This window comes from Equus caballus, chromosome 16 (genome assembly GCF_041296265.1).
Source record: "Equus caballus isolate H_3958 breed thoroughbred chromosome 16, TB-T2T, whole genome shotgun sequence".
NCBI lineage: Eukaryota > Metazoa > Chordata > Mammalia > Perissodactyla > Equidae > Equus > Equus caballus.
In genome coordinates this window covers 35,266,551-35,287,478 of record NC_091699.1, presented here as the reverse complement: position 1 = coordinate 35,287,478, position 20,928 = coordinate 35,266,551, and the positions used below count along the sequence as shown (strand labels likewise).

Below are 20,928 nucleotides of genomic sequence, written 5' to 3'. Positions count from 1 at the left end.
ACAATTTCAAAGCCACTCTGATATGTACGTAGTTAAGGCAAGCTTGCATAATACCATACTGCAAAGTGAATCATTATTCCTAGAAGTAACTATTAAGACCACCTTGAATGGAATATTACAAACACTTGAAATATCACTTACTTTTAAATACTAGATTTTTTAAATTCCAGGAACCATGTGGTCACTATTTTCACATAGTGACAGTTTCATTGGGGCATACGGCTTACATATGCCACGAACAGTCCCACACTGAAATGAAGTCACGTGCATGCACCCAAACACACACAGGCTTAACTACTCAAAGTTTATGTTTTGCTCAGATTTGGCTGCACATCAAGAAACATTAATTTCATGGATTTTGCTCCACATGTTATTTGTTTGCAAACAAAAAGACAAGTTTTCTCCCTTTTCTTCTAATTTTTTTTTTTAAAACATGTAGCAGGTTTTAAAGAAGTCTTTGAATTCTGAGAGACATAAGCTACTAAAATGCAAGACAGGTCCAATTTGCAGTCGTTGATACAACGTGGCACTTTTATACGCAGAGTCTTGTGGACTGATGCAAATCAAATGCCTGGGAAACGGTTTCCCCTTACAAAGCTGGAAATTACCATTTAAATGAAAGCGAACCAGGAAAATATTTCCAAAGAGCTGGGAAATCAAAGATTAAGAAAATGCAAATTGGTGCACAGTCATCTTTGTTCTGGCATGGGGCAGAAGAATGGGTGGGTGTGAGGGACCACATTATATTTAATGAACCAAATCTCCAACCTTAAATATTTGGCCGGATTATTTTTAGATAAAATTAGGAAAATATTAAGAATTCAATTCATTCCATTATTAATTTGTCAAACATTTATTGAGCGCCTACTGTCTGCCTGTGGGTGTACTAGGCACCAGAGACACAAAGATAATTACAAGTGCACCATCTGAGCAGACAATTCAAACACAGCATGCTAAGTGGTTTGAGAGAGGTCCGAGGAGGGTACAAGAAAAGAAGACACCTTTGACTTTGTCCCGTCACCTGGTCAGTCACTTACGTTCTAGAGTTGAGAAATGAGGTCAGTCAACCGGTATTTCTGGAGATTTGTAAATTAAAACACATCTTCCAGAACAGATCGGTAAACTCCAGAAATTTTCCAGTTTTTCAAGCTAAAACTCATTTAAAATTGAAAAGATAGATCTCTCACTTCCAATGTGGTGATTAACTTAATAACAGGAATTAGCCTCCTAATGCTTAAAATAGAAATGGGTCATGGATTTAAAAAAGGAAGATATTTGTCCTCAAAGTTGCCATTTGGTTCTAAAAACTGAAAATGGCAGAAAATATTGAAGCCCAGAAAATGATAACATTACAATTTTTTTAAACACTGAAGATGCCTGAAGAGCCACCCTACTATGTTTTAACAACTGTTGGACGTTAGACCAGACTGTACAACCTGTCACACCATTTCAGGCCGCTAAGACCCTGTGGGGGCTGCCCAGATCTGGGATTAAACCTGAGCTCTACCATTCCATAAGTCTGGTGTTGGTCTAGTTACTTAACATCTCAGAACCACATGTTTCTCCTGGATTTACCTCAAAGGCTGACTATAGATTAAATGAGGATGCTTGTGAAAATTTTGCACAGCACCGGGCACACAAGCTCAATAAATGGCAACTGTTCTAGGAAAGCACAAAAGGAATAGGACGGATTTACATAGCCTGCTTTCTTACTGTTCCTGCCTCTGAAAATCTCATGCTGTACTCATCATCCTCACTGAAGCAAATACGGAGCAGTGAAGTGTCCTAAATTCTTTAAACCAAAGATTTGTCAACACACAGACTGAAAGTCATATTCACAACTGTGACTTAGTTTGGGTTGGGAGGGGACCTCATGTCCTTGTCTCTACCTCTCCTAATTGGGTTCAGCACATGAATACCTTATAATTCCAAAAGAAGGTTCTGCAAGTGCTTTTTGATTCTGGGGAGGTGTCTGCAGAGAGTGTGATAAATTCTGCAAAGCAAAAGTACATAATGGAGCTACTGACCCACCTCAAACAACAGAGTTCAGAAATGACAACTCTATAATCAAATGATCTGTGTCCAACATCCAAGCCAACCGCCCCCGCCTCCCAGAGGCAGATTACAGAGAGGGTTTCCTTGTTACATCTGGAACCATATTGTTCACCGAAAACCTGACAGTTGCTATTGTTTGAAATTAGGACCCTCTTATTAAGAAAATGGGCAGTCGGCTTGTCAATAGAATGTGGAGTGAACACAACAGAAAACTGTGTGTGTGTGTGTGTGTGTGTGTGTGTGAATGTGCGTACACATCACTCTTTCCACAGTAGACATGTGCAGGCAAAAATCAAGAATCCTATCTCTAGTCTACCTACAAGGACACATTTCTATAGTACACATATTCCTGCCTTGTCCAATATTAAAGGCAAAAAGTACCATAAGGAATGTATTGAAAAATCCAACAAGAGGGAATTAGTTAATAAATAATACAACTGGTAAAAACAATAATATGTGATGACCACAGCGACAAATATTGAGAGACATTCTCATTAAGTCTCCTCACAACCACAATGGGAGCTCCTCCTTCAGGCTTTCTGTATAGATACGGAAAGAGAAGCCAAGAGAAGGTGAATGATTTGTCCAAAGTCATACAGCCAGGAAGTGGGAGTGCCAGGATATGAAGCCAGGCAGCCTGATCTGACCCCAGAGACAGCTCCACCACTTCACCAAACCATCACCCAGAATTATGGCTTTGACCATGAGAAGGGATACCATGCAGCCATTAAAACTTACTTTTTGCAGTCTTTAACAACATAGCAAAATGTCCACAATGTTACAGTTACATGGGGAAAAGAACAATACAGAAACTTTTCTCTTAAAACTTTCAACATTCAAACTTCCATAGCCCTATGCACAGCTGTATTATCTCCACCAGCTGCCCACAGATGGCAGTGGTCACTCACATATAATAGGCAGGTAGCAAGACTTGAATCACTTGGTTCAACAAATGATTGAGGCACTAATTTTGTGTCTGGAAAACCTAGTTCTGTCTTTTTCAATTACTTCATCTAATATCACTGGATTGAGAAATTTTTTTTGATAAAATTAGTTTCAAATGGTTCTATTACACAGGTTGAACCTCAAGTCATTCCGACCACAATGACCACAAGGCCAACGTATTAAACATCTTTAAAAATAGATCTATCAATAGTTATCGAACATTGCTGGCATATCCATCAATTACAACATGATACGTCCCAAACATTAAGAAAAATAGAGTTAAATTCTATTATATCATAACACTAGTCAACCATGACTGATTATCTTTTTGTGCATAATAAAAAATAAAATGACAACAATAATCTGCATTAAATATTTATATTTTCAGTTCTTAAAGCAATCTCAAAAATGCTATGCTGACTGAATAAACTCAGGACAGTTCCATCCATATTGATCTTAAACAACCTTCTGGTTAATTTTCAATCAGCCAAGGCTTTCATGTGCAATTTAGTCGAAACTTGTGCTTTCCCATCTACCCTTCTGCAGATGCATCAGATGAAATGCGAACTAATTTTAATATTGTTAAAAGCTGAACATAAAACATTTAACTTAGCAGGGCACATAACTTAATATATTCCAACAGCAAAGATAAAAGAGTTTGGCATTATCTGCTCATGTAAAATATTTCTAAACTGTAATAGCTAGAGTAGACAAGACCTGATTTACATTGATATACACACTCTAAGGAAAATGGCACATAGAAACCTTGCATCTGGTTTTCAAGCCATTCACTACAGTTACAAGTCAACATGTGGCCTGCGACTTAAGAACAACTCAATGCTAAGACTTAACTATTCAATTAATCATTGAAATTGTTGGATTGTCGTTACTCCCACAAAGATCTCTAAATTAGTCTGGTGGGTTTTGTTTTGCTTTTTTGTATTCCCCATGTAAACACCCACACCAAATGAACACAGAAATAGGCCAAGATAGGTTATATGGGAGTCCAAGCAACACAGCAAGTATCTGTCTCCTTGGTTTTTTCTTACTCTTCAATTTATAAGACTACCTAGCACCAATTTTCTAAATCTCATTCTAGTCTCAATTCGCTCAGACTTCTTTGTAGACACAATTTATTACAACTCTGCGTGATGCCTGCAGTCAGACACATGGGTTGTAAGATTGACCTTTCAGGGATAAGCAGGAATGAAAATCATAAATGGAGAAGCACAAACTAAAGAAACCAAGAGATTAAGCAATTCACCGGAGACAAAACCATTTAGGCAATCATGCAGCAGTAGCCGGCTGGGAGGGTTTACCTAGTTCACTGTCCAGCTCCTCGGTGTGGACCCCTTCTTCTCCAAAGGAATAGCAGGAATGAGACAGAAAAGAGAGAAAGAAAAATTCAGACACCAGCACCAAGAAAGAAACTCCCCTCAGAAAAACAGCAGCAAACACATCACTCTGTTTTGTCCTTACCTGCATTGTGGCTTATTTCATTGGCTTGGCTAGTAAACTCAAGACCTCAGTGTAAATCACAAGACAGGAAGAGCTGATACTGGCAACATAATTATACGGCTCATTTCCTTGCACGTCAAAAGAGGGTTTGATTGGTTGTAAAAGATGACAAATACCTTTGCGGTTTCAATGTTCTTAAGTGGGAACACTTAAAACAGACCTTATTTCGAGCAAACAAAGATGTTAGATCTTTCAATATTAGTCCTTTCAATCCTTCAATAATCCTCCAATTAGTGAGGCAATTATACTCACAATTAAAGCATTACTTAACTTATAAGTAATACTGCTGCCTGAAAAATGGAAGGTAAGGTGAAATCGAGAATGCAGATTGTAAAATGAGTTACACATCAATGCTTTTCGATAGGAGTTAGAAAGATGAGTTATGTCATGATGATGTACATTAGGGAAGCAAGGCTCAAAGGCTGCCCTGAAAGGAGTATTAGTGGCCAGAGTTTACTTTATATAAGATTTATAAGTCAAACAGCTCAGAAATATTAGAATGAAAATGTTCTCAATAATTTCAATGAGCAAAACAAGTCAAGATCTTTCCCAGTCTTGATCTCCTCTTGCTAACATCTTATTATTACCGAGAAGAGAACACAGGACAGCATACAAATCATTTCATTCATTAAGTCTCTCCAACTACAGAGCGGGTGGCTGTCCCCTCCACTGTGAGCTCCAAGAACACAGGGATCAAGCCTGTTTTCACTACCACAATATGTTCAGTGACTAGTCTAGTTTTTGGTACATGGTAGATACTAAATATTTCTCAAATGAATGAATGAATGAATCAATTAATCAACAATTGACTTTAGTAACCAACATGGCCCTATCCATCTTGTAAACTCTTCATTTAAAAACTAGCCAACGGCCAACACCAAGTTTTGACACTAGCATTTTTTCTTAAAAAGGAAATCTGATTTACATAAAATCTTCATTCATTTCTTTAATAATTATTTAATGAGACCTACTATGTGCCAGTCACTGTTCTAGGTGACAGAGATATTAAAATGAGCACAATCAGACACATCTCTACCCTTTTGGAGGAGGAGACAAGTCCAAAGCTCACATAAGTGAAAATAAAACTGAAACTATGATAAGCTCTCTAGAGTAAGACACATAATAGAATGAACTAATCATATCTGGGGGCAAGGTCACAGAAAAGTCCCTGAACTGCAATCTGAAGGTTACGCAAAATTTAATAGAAAGACTTAGAGTGAAAAATGACTAGAATTTAAGTTCTCCAAGAGCAGAGCTTTTTGTTTGCTGTGTTCATTAATACATCTGAAGTCCCTAGAACACATGTGAAACAGAGAAGACATTCAATAACTATTTGTGTAATCTAAGAGTATTCTAAGAGAGAACTGCATCTCTAAATGTCATGGCGCAGGAACAAGTGGGGATGAAGGGCAGAGAGTGGGGAGCAGCAGAGTAAGATAAGCTGGAGAGGTTGAAACACACAGGGCTTGGAGAGGCAACATGAGGACTGGCATTTACTGAGCAGACTGACAGCACCATTGAATAGGGCTTGTCGGGTAGTCAGTGATAAACAATCACATTTACATTTTAAAAGACTGTTCTGAGTGCAGGGTAAGAAGGAGAGGGGCAAGAGCCTAGGTGGGAGATGAGCATGACCTGGACTAGGACGGTAGAGGTGGTGAGGAAAATGGTGGATGGATTCCAGAGATGTATGGGAGGTAAAGTGAACTCAGCTGGACATGGGTTAGAAATGGGGGTGAAGAAAAGTAACAGGTCAAAGGAGACTCTTAAAAATGCATGGATTTACCCAAAACTGAGATAGGGAACACTTACAGAAGACCAGATTTGGGCAGGGGGAGATCCTTAGTTGTGTTTTAATCATATCGAGTTTGAAGTCTCTTTGAGACAAACAGTGTGATTAACCAGGCAGATCAACTCTGGCCTATAGCTCAAAGGCAGGGTGGCAAGGCTTCTGATTGAACTAGATACACAGAAATGACAAAAGGAGTTGTACACTGAAGATCAAAATCCCAAACTAGTTTCTTACTTTTTTGAGATAGGAAATATAAAATATAAAATTTTTACAGTAAGTATGATGCTATACTGTTACATTCCATGTGCATATGACCTATAGAAAGAAATACAGGAACAATATTGTGGCCAAGAATGTTATTCTTCTTTGTGTCATCATATAAACAACACAGGGCAGCTTTGTGTTAACTGGCAATTGAAAATACGGGTATGGGAACTGATACTTGTCATAGTGGTATAATCTGGTTATATATTTATACTATTTGTGTACACAGGCACACAGACATACATATAACTTCTACTAAAAATAGAATATATGAATTCTAATGTTGAAGGGATAATTACTGAACTAACTGTGTTTGGTATGAATACATACTTGTGCCAAAGGAAATAACATTAACACCAATAATGAGAATCTAAAAATTAACTAGATTTGGTAACAAAACCATTTAGTAATTCTACTCAATACTTTTACTACATTCACAGTTTTTCTCAGTAAAACCTACTGGAGTCTTCTATGATCTATAAAATTATATTAACAGGCATTTTCATACATTCCCAGTCTAACTATAATGGATACTGACAGTGAAGATCCTATGGTAATAAGAGTGCCTAACTTACCTTCAAAATCATCAGGCACCAAATACAGAGTAAATTTTGTTCTATGAAATTTTATGGCTAAATGTATTTTATGTTCTGATCTTTGAAAATTGGTTACCTATGTATTATATATTAAACAGGTACTTGAATAATCAGGACAGTCCATTATCCTATAACCATGCAAAATAATGCAGCTGACTACACCCGTGCCATTCCTTCTTTAGGAACAGGGCTAAGCAACCAAAACAAAATGTGTCTCAGTCACGCCTCTTCAGTCAGAAGATTTGTGTTTCCACGTGAAGTGAACACACAATTCTATGCTCATTTCATATAATCTGCAATCCATGTATAACAGAAGGATCTTGAAGAACAACGTTTTGACAGTATTATACTCTACAAGCTTACATTTTCAAACAAATCTCAAGTTTATATATACAACAATTCTGCCCCATAGGATAAATTAATAAAGTTTCACCAGCTTACAATAAAATATGCATCCAATAATTATACCACTAATTCAAATGCCAGAAATGAATAATGAATAGCAAAGCGAACCATTTCCCTTTTAATTCGTCCATGTCGGAAAGTAATTTTGGTAGAACTTGGGATAGATTTCAGTGTACTGAAAAGGAACATATTTGCTCTGTCTTAACTTTTTTTTCATTTTGGAAAAGTAATTAGAAATCCCAAAGCCTTGAAATAAACTTCTTTTAATCGTAACTCTTAGAGCCAGTTGATTCTTTTCAGAGATTAATGGGGAGAGTGGGGCTAGGGGTAACACCTCAGTCTTTCTTGGAAGAATACATTTTTCATATATTTAGGATGTAGTCTACGTTACACAGAGATTCCCCAACAAGTCAAGATCTGCTTTCCCTATTCCAAGACTGGGGAAACAACATAGTCACGAAATACGTAGAGTTCAAGAAAAGCTCCTAATTTTGTCCTCTAAGACTTTCATAATATAGGGTTAGGGTCCAACAGGGAAGTTACTGGGGCATCGCTGGTTTCTATCTTCCTAGAGACTTTCTAGAGTTCTCTCCAAGTTCTGGAAGGTGGAGGTTGGATCTTCATTTGAATAGTTTCTGACTGCGCTAAAGTTCTGTTTCTAATGGAGATATTAGTATGCTCTGCCTTTACGTGTGAACAAATCATTCGTTTAAAAACAATTCTACCGATTTTCCTCCTGCTTTTGGAAACCACAATACATTTACTAGAAACTGGATTACCTTTTAAAAACTCATTGTTAAAAGATGGTTGACCTTGCTACAACTTTTTAAAATTTGCACGTGTGAACAAGCCCCCAATTCACTAGAACCAAGACCTTCCTAGCCCCTTACCATCATCTTCACACTCTTCCAGAGGCTTCTGCTGCTTGTTCAGGCACCGAGGGTCTAACCAAGATGTTGTTTTTGTATTATGGCTGCAATCCAGAAACAAAAACAAGGAATTTGTTTGAAAAGAAAATAAGCACAAAGCCCAATGACAGAAGAATTATATATTCTTGAACATTTGCTCTTTGACCAAAGCAAAGATATTTTTCAACAGCAACCCAGACCAGAAGAAAGCCTGAGTTTGGAATTATAAAATGGCTTGCAAAGGATCTTAGGTAGGCTTTTTACTTACCTAAGAAATAATCATTCCATTATGGAGAGCTTAAAATGTAATACCAGTTTTATTTTTGAAAAATGAGTTCCAAATGACACTGCTTATCTATATCACCTACCCTTGTCTAGACTTACTTTAGGCTTGGTATTTGCCAAAGAGCAAAGGCCAATTTATTTTAAATTTGTTTATGACTTAAATCTTGGATGCTGGAATTCACAAAGAAGGCTGCTATTTCACTCCTTAGATTACACAAGAATTCTCACGACAGTATGAAACTACCTCAATTCATGCAAGTGGCTCAAAGCTGTTAAGACATATGATTAGAGTCCTTCCTAAATTTTGCTTCAGACATAGTGAAGGCAATCAAAAATTACCTATCATAAATAGAACCTGGGCCAAGAAACAGAGAAGCTAAACATGTCACCCAATTTTCTTCTGGAAGGTACGGCCTAACTCTACATGAAGTGTTCCAACAGACACTGACTGGGCCCTTAAAGGTCTGAAAGTTTACAGAGCATTCCCAAGAATCTATATTGCCCTTCAGTCATGTTAGAAATGTCACAAGAATGACTGGAAGAATTGCCCCATAGCAGGTAAATACACGGGGACAAAGTTCTGCACGAGCTCCCAGTCCACGCTATGCAAGCTAAATAGGAGAGACAAAGAGCTACAAGTCTAGTCGTTCTAGCTGCAAACCAGAAAGGAAAACAAGAAACTAAAAAAAAAATTTTTTTTGCAGGTCAAGTAGTAACCTAAATTTTTCTGGAAGTCTGAAGTTTAGGTTGTAAATACATTGCAAAAATTGTCACAGTTCTTTATTTTAGATTTGAATCTTATTAATTGTTGAAAAATCATGGCTTAACTGAAAAACAGAATGTGCAAAGGCATACACACATTATCTCAACTCTGTTAAAAGAAAAACAAACAAACAAATGAAAGGCAACATAGTAACAACTATCACCACCAATGCTACTTATTTGTCCAGTTACAGCTACCAGAATTTGTTCTTTTATATGTATCAGTTTATTTAATCCTTACAATAACTCTATGAAGAGTGTCATTAGTAGTCAAATTTTTACTCCCCATAAAACAGATGAGAAAACAACAGAGAGGTGAAAAAATTTGCCCAAGGACACTCTGTTGACACATGGCAGAACTGGGAACCAAACTGAGGGAGTCTAACATTAGAACCTACGGTCAGCACTATTCACACAGTAAGATAGTAAAAATGGTGAGTACTGGGAGGGAAGATTATGTATGATTTTTTTTAAAATACTTTTTTTATTTTGAGATAATTGTAGATTCACATGCAGTTATAAGAAAGAACACAGAGAGATCCCACATGTCCTTTACCCAGATTCCACCAATACTAACATCTTGTAAAACTACATAGTACGACGTCACAACTAGGACATTGATAAATAGTCACGATACAAAACAATTTCATCATCACAAGGATCCTTCACGCCCTTTGGTAGCCGCACTTGGTTCCCTTCCAACCTCTTTTTCCAAAAGCCATTTTTAACTCCTGCCAACCACTAATCTGTTTTCCATTTGTATAATTTTGTCATTTCAAAAGTATTACTTAAATGAAATCATACAATACGTAATCTTTTGAGATTGGCATTTTTCATTCAGCAGAATTCTCATACAGGCTGTTGCAGGTATCAATAATTAATTCTTTTTACTGCTGAATAGTATTCCATGGCATGGATGTACCACAGTTTAACCAATGAAGGGACATCTGGGTTGTCTCCAGTTTTTGGTTATTTGAAATAAATCCATAAACATTCACATACAGGTTTTTGTGCCAACATAAGTGTTCACTTCTCTGTCCAAATGTGCAATTCCTGGGTGGTATGCAAGTTGCTTGTTTAGCTTGTTAAGAAACTATCAAACTATCTTCTAGAATGCCATGCAATTTTACATATCTACTAGCAATGTATGAGTGATCCAGTTTCTCTGCATCTGTGCCATCATTTAGTGTTGTTAACTATTTTTTTATTTTAGCCATCCTCATAGGCGTGAAATGATATATCATTGTGGTTTTAACTGGTATTTCCCCAACGGTTAATGATGTTGAACATTGTTTCACGTGCTTATATGCCATGTGCATATCCTCTTCAGTGAAATGTTTGTTCATGTCTTTAGCTCATTTTCCACTTGGATGATTTGGTTTTTTTACTGTTGAGTATTAACAATTCTTTATATATTCTAGATACCAACACTTTGTTAGGTACAGGGGTTGCAAATATTTTCTGCCAGTCTGTAGCTTGTATTTTCATCCTCTTATGAGGGTCTTTGGTGAAGCAAATGTTTTTCATTTTAATAAAGATGAATTTATCAATTATTTCTTTTAGAGATATTTTTAATGTCAAGTCTAAGAACTCTTTGCCTATTCCAAGATCTCAAATATTTCCCCGTTTTTCTCCTAAAAGTTTTATTTCTTTATGTTTTTACACCTAAGTCTGTGATGATCTATTTTGACTTAATTTTTTTTTTTTGCATAATGTGTGAGGTTTCGGGTGAGGTTATTTGCTTCTGGCTATGCACTTGCTCCAGCACCATTTTACTGAAAAGTCTATCTTACCTGCATTGAAATGCTTTTTCATTTTTGTTGAAAATCAGCCAGACACATTTGTGAGTCTGATTCTGGGTTCCATTGATCTGTGTCTATTTCTTCATCAATACCACACAGCCTTTATGACTGTGGCTATTTAACAAGTCTTGATATTGGACAGACTTATTACTCTGACTTTATTCTTCTTTTTCAAAATTGTTTTAGCTATTCTACTTCCTTTGCCTTTCCACATAAATTTTAGAATAAACTTGTGTATATCTACAAAAGAAAGTCATTGAGATTTTGACAGGAATTGCATTAAACTCTTATATCCATCTAGGGAGCACTGACATCTTCACTATATCAATCATAGTCTTTCAATCTGTGAATAGAGTCTGCCTCTCCACTTATTTAGACTTTCTCTGATTTCATTCAGCAGTGTTTTGTAGTTTATGGCATACAAAGTCCTGTACATGTTTTACTAGATCTATACCTAAAGGGTACTCCTTTTTTGAAGTAAATGTGAATTGTATTTTATTTTGAATTTTTTGTCCATGTGTTCATTGCTAATATATAGTTATACAATTGCTATTTGTATACTTATCTTTTATCTTGCTGAACTCACTTCTTGAATTCTTTTTGTATTTGTTTTGTGATTTTCTATAAAGATAGTCATGTAATCTGCAAAGACGGGTACTTTTATTCCTTCCTTTTCACTCTGTATGTCTTTTATTTCTTTTTCTTGCTTTATTATCCTGGCTAGAACTTCAAGCATGATGTTAAATAAGAGTGGTGAGAGCTAATATCCTTGGCTTGTTCTCAATCTTGTAGAGAAAGTACTTTCTTTCAACATTAAGTATAATGTTAGCTGTAGGGTTTTTGTAGACATTCTTCAAGTCAAGAAAATTCCCCTCAATTCTTACTTTTCTGAGAATTTTTAGCATGAATGAGTGCTGAATTTTGTCAAACGCTTTTAGTGTACTGATGAATATGATGTGATTTTTTTCTTCAGTCTCTTAATATGGTGGATTACATTGATTAATTTTTCGAATATTAAGTCAGTCTTGATCCCTGGAATAATTCCCACTTGGTCATGCTGTATACAATTCTTTTATTATATTGCTGAAAGCTATTTGCTAATATTTTATTACAGATTACTGATCTATATTCATGAGGATATTGCTCTGCAGTTTCCTTTTTTCTTGTTATTGTCCTTGTTTGTTTTTGGTAACAGGATAACACTAACTTCATAAAAATAAGTGGGCAGTGTTCTTGCTCTTCTACTTTCAGGAAGAGATTACACAGAAATAGTGTTAATTCTTCTTTGAATCGTTCTCCAGTGAAAGCATCTGATTCTGGAGATTTCTTTTCCAGGAGTTTTTAAATGACAAGTTTATTTTCCTTAATAGTTACAGGGCTATGTAAATTCCATACCATTGAGTTCCATACCAATTCTGTTCCATACTGGATGAACTGTGGTAGTTTGTGCTTCTTGAGGAATCGGTCTGTTTCATCTAAGTTGTCAAATTTATGTGTGCATACTTGACGGCAGCATTCTCATCTTTTTGATGTCTTCAGGGTCTGCAGTGATTCCTTGTTTAATTCCTAATATTAGTAATTTGGGACTTTTCTCAACTTTTCTTTGTCAGTCTTGCTAGAGGTTCTTCAATTTTATTAATCTTTTGAAGAATCAGCTGTTTGTTTCACTAATTTTCTTCACTGTTTTTGTTTCAATTTCACTGATTTCTGTACTTTCTTTCTTTCTGTCTAATTACCTCAAATGTAATTTGCTCTTCTTTTTCTAGGTTCTTGAGTTGGGAGCTGACATTGTTGATTTGCAACTTTTCCTCTTTTCTAATATATGTGTTTAGTGCTATAAATTTACCTCTTATCACTGCTTTGGCTGTGTCCCACCCTTTTGAATATGCTGTATTTTCATTTTCATTCAGTTCAATTTTTTAAAAAAAATTTCCCATAAGGGGCTGGCCCAGTGGTTAAGGTCATGCACTCTGCTTCAGAGGCCCAGGGTTTCACCAGTTCGAATCCTGGGTGCAGACATGGCACCGCTCATCAAGCCATGCTGAGGTGGCATCCCACATGCCACAACTAGATGGACCCACAACTAAAAATACACAACCATGTACTGGGGGGCTATGGGAGAAAAAGGAAAAATAAAATCTTTAAAAAAAAAAATTTCCCTTGAGACTTTTGCTTGACCTGTGAATTATTTAGAAGTGAGTTGTTCAGTTTCTAAGTGTTTGGAGATTTTCCTACTTTATTTGATATTAATATGCAACTCTTGCTTTCTTCTGATTAATGTTTCAAGATATATTTTTTCTCAGACTTTTACTTTCAATTCACCAATATTGTCTTATGTGAAGTAAGTTTTGTAGAAAGCACAAAGTTGGGTCATATTTTTTAGTCTCTTCGCCAGTCTCTCTCTTAACACCTGTATTGAGTTAAATTCATTTAATGTAATTATTGATATCTTAGGGTTTAAGTCTTTCATTTTGTACTTTATTCTGTTTGTTCTGTTTTTTTCCACCATGTGAGGACACAGTGAGAAGATGGTTATGTATGAACTAGAAGTGGGTCCTCATCAGATATGAATCTGCTGGTGCCTTGATCTTGAACTACCCAGCATCCAGAACTGTGAGAAATAAATGTTTATTATTTAAGCCACCCAGTTTATGCTATTTTTGTTACTAAAATACTATATTATTTTAGCCCGAAGATGATACAGTATATGTGTATGTTTATGTATGTTTATGTATGTATGTATGTGTTTATATATCTCCATCCATATCCCTTTACCTACCTTCATTTATAATAAAATTGTCTTAAATGCTTTCCCTACATACATTTAGAAGCATATCAGACAGTGTCATAACTTTTACTTCAACTTTCAAGTCTAATTAAAAACTCAAGAACAAGAGAAAATTTATTCTATTTACCTGTACTTTTACTCTTTCCATTGTTCTTTCTTCCTGATAGTCCAAGATTACTTCTTTTATATTTTTCTTTTTGTTTACAGGATATCCTTTAGCCATTTATTTAGAACAGGCCTGCTGGTGACAAATTCTCTTGGTTTTCCTTCATCTAATAATATCTTGATTTCTTCTTCATTTTTATGGGATATAGAATTCTGGGTTGATTCTTCTTTTCTTTCAGGACCTGAAAAATGCTGTGTCACTTCCTTCTGGTCTCCAGGGCTTCTGATGAGAAATACGTTGTCATTTGAACTGTTTCATCCATATAAGCAATGTGTCATTTCTCTCATTGTTTTTAAGATTTTCCTTTGTCTTCAGTTTTCAGAAGTTTGACTATGATGTGTCTTGGTGTAGTTTTCTTTGGGTTTATCCTGTTTGGGTTCATTATGCTTCCCTGTAGGTTTATTTCTTTGGCCAAATTTGAAGAATTTGTTCTTCAAGTGCTTTTTCAGCTCTACCTACTTCCTCTTCTCCTGGGACTCCAAAAGAAGCTCTGTTCTTTTTAAGTCAACTTTCTCTCTGTTGTTCAGATTGGGTAATTTCTATTTTCCATCTTCAAGTTTATTGATTCTTTCTCTCTCCCCTCCATCCTGCTGCTGAATCCACCTACTGAGCTTTTTATTTTGATTCTTGTATTTTTCAGTTCTAAACTTTCCATTTTTTATATCTTCTATTGCTCTGCTGAGACTTTTTTTTACTGAAGCTTTCTATTTTTCTACTTGTTTTAAGCACGTTTATAATCATTCATTGAAACACTTTTATGATGGCTGCTTCAAAATCTTTATCAGATCATTCTAACACCTCTGCCATCTTGGTGTTGGCATCTACTGATTGTCTTTTTTCCCTCAATTTGAGATTTTCCTGGTTCTTGGTGTAACAGGTGATTTTTAAAAATTAAAACCTGGACATCTTGGGTATTACGTTATAGCACTTCGGATCTTATTTAAACCTTCTATTTTAGCTGGCTTTTCCTGACACTACTCCAGCAGGGGAAGCGGTGGTACCACCTGTTATTTCTCAGTGGAGGTAGAAGTTCAGAGTCCCCACTTGGCCTTCATTGACACCCAAGGGGACGAGGAGCTTCTTGGTACTGCTGAGTGGGGATGGGAGTTCCAGGTGCCCCCTCGGCCTCCACTGATACCAGCTTGGCTGGGAGGGGCAGGAGTGCCTCATTACTGCTCCCAACTTGGCTCGCACTGACTCCACAGGGAGGGAAGGAGGCTCTTTATTACTAGATGGTGGTGAAAATACTGACTCTGACACTACTCCAGCAGGAAGAGGGAAGCTGCCTCATTACTGCCAGGTCAGGGTGGAAGTCCAGCCTTCCCACTACATGGTCTCTTGAATCCACATGGAGATTGGGCAAGTACTCACTACTGCCTTGGTACAATCAAAGTCCCAGCTCTCTTCTGAGCCTTTTTTAACGCTACCCTGGCAAAGAGGTTTGGGCTTCCAGTTACAGCCTATAGAGGTGGAGGACTAGGCTTCCCACTTGATCTTTGCTGGCAGGGGTGGGAACACAGGTTTTTCTGTGCTGTTACTGGAGCCAGCGGTCATCGACTAAAAGTGTTCTGTCCTGTAGGATGTCCCATTCCAGGTCCTCTAGCTAGAGAAGGCTTTTTTTTGTCTCCACCTGTTGGTTTTTCTGGGTTACTGGCTTCTTCAGCTCTAAGTCTGGGATATACGAGGTAAAAGGAAAACTCAGGGAACTCGTCACCTGTCATTCCTTTGATCCCAAGCTCCCTAGCAAATCTGCCTTAATTATTCCTGCTCTCAAAGTCTTCCTACGTTTATTTTCTATATAATGCCCAGGATTTGTAAGTCTGTGCTTGATTTTTAATGTTCTTTTAAAATTTCACTATGTCTTAGATTTCCCATAAACTGCAACACTAAAATACACACATATACATAAAACAAGGTAGATCTGATTCTACAGAAATTTAACTTGCTATTCAACGTAAGACACTCTAAGATGAAGTTCTTCAGAATAAAGGACACCTGAAAATTCATTAAGCATGAAATATAATTTAGGCTAAAATATAAATGGTGTGTATCTAATCACTTAATATCTACCGAATTTGATAGCTGCAAACCAAATCCCATAGTTGTCGTACACTTTTGTATAATTTTTCTACTAAACATTAGGCCAATGAAACATTAGCCTAGCATCAGTTAAAAGTTAAATTAGATTACGAAAAGTAAGCAAACCCCTGTACTGTCCTACACATCAGCCAGAGTCTTGGGGGCTAGTATTTCACTAACCATCCAAATAATCAACTTGCTTCTGTCAAATTATCAAGTCAGTCTTGAGCAAAATTATCGGTACATCCTTTTCCGAGAATTTGAGTTTCACACATTACTTTGTATCAGGAATGCCTGTTATGCTTTCCTTTTCCCAACACAAGTCTCCCTTACTAATAGACATAATTTCAAAGGTAATTTATTGCAAAAGCTAAGTACAAAATCTTGAGCTCATAGTTGACATCCATTTTTTATAACAACGCTTAAACTCCTCTGTAATAACGAAAGAGGATGATGATGAAAATGGTAACAGTAATAATAATGCCCACTGATTAGTACTAGCTCAGGTACTTTACATCCATTATCCCAGTTAATTCTCATGACAATCTGACAGGGTAGGTATGATTCATAATATTCATGTCCTTTACAGATATGGAAAATTGAGATGCAACATGGTAAACTCAAGTTCCCAAGGTCACATAACTACTAAGTGGTGGAAACAATGACTTTTCAGGTGAGCTCTTAACCACTAAACTTCCCTGATTCAAAAGAAAAGACTACACCTTCCAACCCTGTCTTTAATATGCATTTGCTGTAAACATGAACATAGAAACGTGGGTTGTCCCCTTCTTCTGGCTGGAAAAGAACACACAAGCACTAGTTCTCTTATCTCAGATTTCCTAGGTAGGTTCTGAAAGAGTGTGTTCTGAGACCCAAGCCTTTCCCTTACTCCCATGTCTTTAGAAAAGTTATGTTTTCTTATCTTCACTGATTTTTCTAATTACAAAGCATATGCTGAGATATATATTTAAATGGAATTATATATTCAAACCACACAGAAATGTATAATGTGGTTAGAAAATAAATTCCTTACTTAACTTAAACTCAAGTGTTAATAGATACTTCCAGAATTTTTCTATATAGAGAGCTATATCTACATATTCATAGAAACTAATGTACACATATAGTACAGAGCACAGGTTTGCATATATCCATATATTTTACAACAGTGAGACACTTCATATATTGTTCTGCAATGCCCTCTTTTGTTACTGTTCACTGAACAGCAGAACTTCAATCAATTTGAGTATAAGAGATTCATCTGTTTTTGTTTATTTTACAGTTTAGGCATTTTCTGTTTTAGTGATACATAAAACTATGGTGAATCTTAATAGAGTCAAAGTACAGCAATTTCAAAATTGACTATTGTTGGTTAAGAAATCATATTATCTTAGATTTTCTAGAATGGTTTCAATCGTATATATTTTTTTCCTTTTCAGTAAAGGTTATTTATTAAATGTTTAACTATATAGAATTTAAGTTTTATAATTTTGAAAGACTTTACACATGTATATATTTTCAAACTTCAATCCACACACTTTGCACCATGTAAAAAAAACAAAAAATGGATCAAAAAAAAGAAATATAAATAAAAAAAGAAATATAGCAGAAAATTACTGCTTTATTACTTTGGGTTAGGTAAAGATTTCTTAGCTACTACACTAAAAGCACAATTCACAAACGAAAAAAATTAATAAATTAGACTCCATCAAAATTATGAACTTCTGGCCCTTCAAACGACACAATTAAGAGAGTAAAAACAAAACCCACACTCGGAGAAAATGTCTGCAAATCACAAATATGATAAAGGAATTGTATCCAGAATAAATGAAGAACTCTTAAAGCTCAATAAAAAGAAAACTGAAACCCAATTAAGAAAGAAAGAGCAAGGATTTACCTATTAACGGCTAAATATATTCTTTACATATTATACTATAATTTATATATACACCCTAATTTAACTAACCCTTTAGGGAAATTAACAACCCTATGCTTCCTCAAGTTTTCCAGACTCAATGATTAGGATGCTATGCTAATTGTTTTTTTTTGTTTTTAAACAAAGCTTGTTAAATTGTATAAGAGAATCAGTGTGTGATCAATCCTTTTAGATTTAATTTACATCTGTAACTGCTAGAGAGAGGGAGGGAAGGAGATGAAAGAAAGGGAGAAATTGAGGTAGAAATAATGGTATACTTTACTCTATAAAATAGACTTCTCCATTTTCGGTATAGGCCATCTCCCAGTTTTCAGGTAGAGGACCTAAATTATCCTCTGCAGAAAGAGGTAGGTATTGAGGGAACTTCTGAGAAGGGTCCGTGATGGGAGCAGCGATGAGGCTACTATTCACAGGTGGTAGCGCTGTTTCTTGGAGAGTGTGCTCTTCTTGGTCACCAGAATCGGCTGTTTAATTATGAGGAGAGAGAGAGGGAAAAAAAATCATCCATCATAGCCCAAACCAGGGAGTTCACAACTGTAAGCATCTATATTCTTAAAAGCCCTCGTCCTTTCCCAATTGCTGACCACTGACTATATTCTGTTTTATTTAGATGAAAGTTCTTTTAATAGAAAGCACCACAATGATGGACCAAATTTATTTTACCTAAAAAGAAAGAAGAGAAAAATATCCTTAAATAATGCATTGCTGACACTTTTGGGAATGTCAAAGAAGAAACAAATCCATAACTCAAATCCTAAAGTCTCTTAAACTAAGAAGCCATCAAAACACAGACTGAGTTGCACAAATCAGAGGTATCACTTGATTTCATGACTCAGAAGACTTGGGGGCAAGAAGAAAGTCCACACTGAAAACACAGATATAAGGGCGTTATTGTCCATTTTGCATAAGCTATTGAAAATATTTTTGGTAGACACTGGCAAAGATCAAAGACTGACAAATAAAGCTGGAAAGTATACAAAAATTTAGAATATGGTGACAGTTATACCAGTGAGTCAGATGTGAGCCTCTTTTGGAAACATGAGGTGAATGTTTCTGTGAAAACCAAGACAGTTCCCCCTAGAACAGTATTATGTAGGTGGACTGATTTGATTTGTGTCTTAAAAGAAGGCTCTAAGTACATAAGTCTCCTTGCCTTCTTATTAACTAGAAACAAGAGGTGATGTCATCGAAATATCCACAAACAGCATTGTTGACATTCTGGTTGAATTTTTATAGAAGCCAATGATATTAAATGTCAGTCTCCATGGGGCTTTAAAATGTAATAATCAGGGGATATAGTTATTTTCTATCTCCCAGAGTAATTCTCCTGTAGACATTTCTGATTTACTGAAAGCAGACTGAGGAATAATAACATGTTGATTTCAAATCTTTTCTCTGATGAGTAGTTCCCAATGACACACATGAGAATGAAGGTAATCCAAAAGTTGGATGGAGGACATGTCACACCTATTAAACAAGCACCTCCACCAAAATTCCACCACCATTGAGGAGGTTGCCTGTGTTCTTTCCCTGACCCGTACCTATCCCGCCTTCTTCTGGTACCACTACTCAGATCTTCCTTTGGAAATCACCCCCTCCATACCAGGTCCATGCAGTCCAGGTAGGGATTGACTTAACCCCACTCCAAGCTTATGCGGTGGGCCCAAGTTGCATTCCTATCACTCTTGCCTTTGTGATTGGATCAGGCATATGATCCAAGGCAAACCAATGAATGTCAGGCATGGAAGTGTTTGCTGGAACCATCAAGCAAGAGGTGGCCTCTTGATACTGAAGTTATTAAGCTGACAGGTTCTCATGCTGTAGGGGCTGGTGACCATCTTGAGACAGCTTGGCAAGACCTGCCTGGGAATTAAGCCCACATAGACGGAAGCAAACATGAAAGATAGAGAAAGGCTAATATCCCCAATTGAACCTCTGATTTCCTCTCCCAAGAACAGTTCTGTCTCTGTGCATCCTATTGGCTTTCTTGGCGTAAGACAGGAATCTGAAGAAGACAATCAGGTGCCACTTGGCTTTCTCTTTTGGGCAGAAACTAATGATCAGACTGACTTTAGCAATAATGACCTGGGCCCAGAAGTTTTTCTTTGATGCCAGAATTTCAACTGGGGATTTTATGGGGTCAGATTTCCTGAGGTGTGGCTTCTAGAGGCAGACATTTATAGTAGTTAGAAACAGGAAAAGCATCAAGACCTATAGTCAACTACCCCTACTTTGTTGTTGCTTTCTACCAAGAAATCTACTTAATAAATGGAGGACAAATAAAGGCATACATGCTTGTTGGGGACCATCCAGTCAGCCTGGCAGAACTATTTAACTGCACATTACCCTCAAGGTCCTCTGTTTCTGTGACCACATTTATTTTTCAGGTTATATCCAGATTTGCTATTCCTATTTGTTGAAAGATCAAGATATTAAAGTATTAGCTATTTTTAAAAGAAATATTGACCTTTTGTCATAATCTGCTTTCATATCAGTGAGGACTACCCATAAATGGATAAAATGTGTAAGTGCATGAAACCAGCTGATTTCAAAAAAAGTACATATTTTAAAAGATGGCCAATTTCTCCTAGATATTGCAACTATGGGTCAGCCACTGGCCTAATCCA

General features: G+C 36.5%; 1 protein-coding gene across 50 annotated transcripts in view; it reads right to left on the bottom strand.

The window, feature by feature from the left end:
- Positions 1–20,928, bottom strand: part of MAGI1 (membrane associated guanylate kinase, WW and PDZ domain containing 1) — a 597,491-nt gene that overhangs the window by 83,701 nt on the left and 492,862 nt on the right. For 24 of the 50 annotated variants that reach the window (XM_070238662.1, XM_070238674.1, XM_023621197.2 and 21 more), the window contains 3 exons: positions 18,564–18,765; positions 8,466–8,548; positions 4,320–4,355 (listed from right to left, as the gene is read on the bottom strand). In XM_070238662.1, the coding sequence (XP_070094763.1) occupies positions 4,320–4,355; positions 8,466–8,548; positions 18,564–18,765 (321 nt within the window). Of the gene's footprint in view, positions 1–4,319; positions 4,359–8,465; positions 8,549–18,563; positions 18,766–20,928 lie in introns of all 50 variants that reach the window. The other 26 variants (XM_023621184.2, XM_023621196.2, XM_023621186.2 and 23 more) reach the window with 2 other exon arrangements.